Here is a 3,435-nt window from a genome sequence, read left to right on the forward strand (position 1 = left end):
TTTTTAGTTACTTTCATCTATCTCATTTTAAGACGTTCCTCGATTTTTATATCCTCAAAAAAGAGCGAGTAAATTCTCTTTCTTTTTAGAGGTTAGCTTTATGTCCACAACCCCCCTCTCAAATGTAATTAGTTTTAATTATATACGAGGTAGGGGATAGCGTCAAACCCCCTCTCACCTCAGGTGAGCATAACCTGGATGAATGGATTAAAAAAAAAAAAAAAAAAAAAAGCAACTTTAAGAATACACACATTTTCTTCTTAAAAGAGAAAACAAAATTGGGTTGGCGGAATAGGTTAAATGGCTACAGGAACTACTACAATATCAGCTCCATGAAACTAAAAAAACTATAGAAAGATAAACAGAAAGTACAAAAGAAAAGAAATAATAACAAAACTTAAAGATTTAAAATAGAGCAAAGTGCTAAATGCCATACCTGAAACCAGCTCCATGAAACATGTCTCTTGTCAATGCATCAATACGCTCAATCGTCTTAGCTTCCAGATAGTTTTTATGATCCCCAACGACACCTTGTCTGAAGAAAGAATTATAAGGAACTGAAACCAAGATGGAAAATCCCCAGATTTGTTCACTTCATGACTGCTTAGAATTTCCAAAACTGCAACTTTTCACTATCTCCTCTACTTCCTCGTCTTTGTCGAAAGGGCATCCAGAAACTCAAAGCCAATCTCTTGACATGAGCTTTTGCGTCTATCATTAGCTCCTCATAAGTTATAAAGAATATATTTTCGGGTTTTTCCAAACTTGCCTTTTTTAAATCCCATAACATGGTCATAATAAGGTACACCAGGAAATATCCTAGAACAAAATTTCTCTATGGCCTCGTCGAGAGGCCATGGTGCATCTTCTGCATCCTTCCATTTATTTGTGAAATGCCACATTGATACCAACGTATCCTTAGGATTTCTCGTAATGTAAACAACTAGACAGTGAGATGAATCGAGAGTTTTGCCTAGAAGCTGGTAAGGACTATGAGTCGAATAGAGCCTTCTTGAATCTAAATCGTCAGTTATAATTGGAGATGATTCAGTTTTTCCAAAGACTTGGACCTCAAGCGTTGGAACAAGCTCATGGGGATTGTGCTTCACTAATAACTCTTTGGAAGACCGATTTATGATGGAAAAAAGGAGAGATTTAAGCCATGTTGTACCAGTTTTCGGAAAGGAGGCTAAAATTACATCATTAGGAAGTGGATTGAACTCATTAAGAACTCGAACAGTGTTTGGCACAAATTTAGGAAGGAACCAGAAACCATTCATTTGACAGACATTGTTTTCTCCACCATTTTTCCTTTGGTAAGGACAAATGTAACTCGTGGACAAGTTCCAAGCTATTTACCATGAAGTTAAGAGGAGTAATATATGTAATGAATTAATAAGAGAAGCTGAAAAAGATTTGCACTCACTAGTTCAAAGCTTATACATACATAAATAGTGGTAAAAAAGTTAAGATTGTAGCTTAAATATTTGATGTCATTCAATAGTTTGTACTAAACTTGTATAAAAGTCCGTTCTCGCTAGCTTCGAAAATCTCCCACATGGGACATTTGTTTTGGTCATTGCACCTTGTGGTTCCGTATTGGGTCAGCAATATATAAGGGGTCGTTTGGTAGCTAGTTTGGAGGTGAATTATGCAGATATTAAATCATGCATAAGTAATACCACGTTTGGTAGCTGGTTAGGAGGTAAGTTATTCATGTATAAAATTAATACAGTGTTTGGTTTGCAATTTAGAAACCTGCATAACTAATACATGGAGTATAAGTTATGAGAGAATCTATGTATTATTTTATGAAGGATTGAAGGTGGAACAACTTATACATGAACTAATACATGAATAACTAAACCCTGAATAACTAATATTAGCATAAAATAATATATAGATTCCCTCATAACTAATCTCTATATTACTAATAGCTGCATAACTCTAACCAGCTACCAAACAACCCCTAAATGTTGTAAACACAAGAGGGGTGAATTATGTCTCTTTTCATATTTCGTCGATTACTGAATTTAGTCGATTTAATCAACTAATTAAGTTTTCCAGTATCTATGAAGAAAGTATTCGTGTTTTTTTTAAATAAACGAGTATAGAGCACAATAATTAGTGAAGTGCAAAATATAATATGAGACACGATATTTTTATCTTGATTATATTCGACAAGCCTACATCTAGCCCCCTTAACTTCCAAGGATTTGATTTGTTCACTTATTGTTTTTATTTCATCACAAGCAACAAGAAGTCTTTAGTAGTCACACCAAACTACTTACGTTTTTACAGTATGATTTTAACATGTTCACCACCAACCTATGCTTTTAAAACTCTTACCACAAATGTTTATACAACTATTTTCATTGCTCACCAACAACGGAAGCGTTACGTACCTAACATTTCTCTCACTCGAAAGCTAGGACATTTACACGGTATTTTCTGCTACAACTATACATGTACGACAAGAAATAATATAAATATGTTATTTCGTGTGATGAAATTTATGATCGGTTGCTGAAGCCTGAGAGAATGCAACTTAAAGCTAGCAAACTCCAATACTCAAAATCATCCATAGTTTAAGAAGCGAAGTTCGCTGGATCCAAGATATGAACCCATAAAGAAAAGGTAAAACAAATAATATATTCACAGAGCTCACTTCTCGAGCTAAATTAAATTAATTGTTTTTAAGATTGGAAGTTTTGACGGTGAAAGTGATCAAAGTTCCTAAATCAAGGCCTCAATCTAAAAGAAAAAAGAACCTAGTTAAATAATCTAGTGGTGTCATAGTTTTAGTTTCGTGATCTTTTCATAAGCATAACTAACGGATCGGGCTGGGCAAGACTTCTCAAGGGCTTGGACTAATGAATCGAGTCAGGCCGAGCCACCTTTATGTGGACTGGCCTGGATCGGTCTTACCTAATTTTGTAAATGGCCTCTTTTGTGGTAGTCTTTAATTTTTGCCGCTCATAACAAAGACAACTTTTTTGCAGGGCATAATTAAGTTTATATATTTGCATCATAATATCCCACAAATTACGTGTCGTTTTCTTAAAGAAGTTATGTTCTGCTAGGCATAAGTACGATTGTTAAGGGAAAAAATTAAAGACCAGTACATTCGAAGCACAAAGATGAAAGACCAACCAATTTGGAGCGCAAACCCTGCAATTTCTTCAATTTTGTATTAGAGGAACTTACACAAATGACTACACTTTGGGAGTTTTTTTTTAGGCATAGCTACACTTTTGCTAATTACATTTCGTAGCTACAGTAACGTGTATTCAAATTCGGTTGTATTCCAACTCGGCTGTATTTCGCTATATTCAATTCGGATGTATTCAATTTGGTTGTATTCATTCGTAACAACTTTTACCCTGTATTCAACTTATCGTATTTAAATTCGATTGTATTCAAACAACATAAATG

General features: G+C 34.6%; 1 protein-coding gene across 1 annotated transcript; it reads right to left on the reverse strand.

Annotated features, from left to right (window-relative positions):
- Positions 1–316: 316 nt before the first annotated feature.
- LOC132061352 (cytosolic sulfotransferase 17-like) lies at positions 317–1,280 on the reverse strand. The gene is made up of 3 exons (XM_059454187.1): positions 766–1,280; positions 437–535; positions 317–347 (listed from the first exon to the last, which is right to left on the reverse strand). Exons 1-3 carry the CDS (start codon positions 1,278–1,280, stop codon positions 317–319), a joined length of 645 nt encoding a protein of 214 aa, XP_059310170.1.
- Positions 1,281–3,435: the final 2,155 nt, after the last annotated feature.

This window comes from Lycium ferocissimum, chromosome 6 (assembly GCF_029784015.1).
Source record: "Lycium ferocissimum isolate CSIRO_LF1 chromosome 6, AGI_CSIRO_Lferr_CH_V1, whole genome shotgun sequence".
Lineage (NCBI taxonomy): Eukaryota > Viridiplantae > Streptophyta > Magnoliopsida > Solanales > Solanaceae > Lycium > Lycium ferocissimum.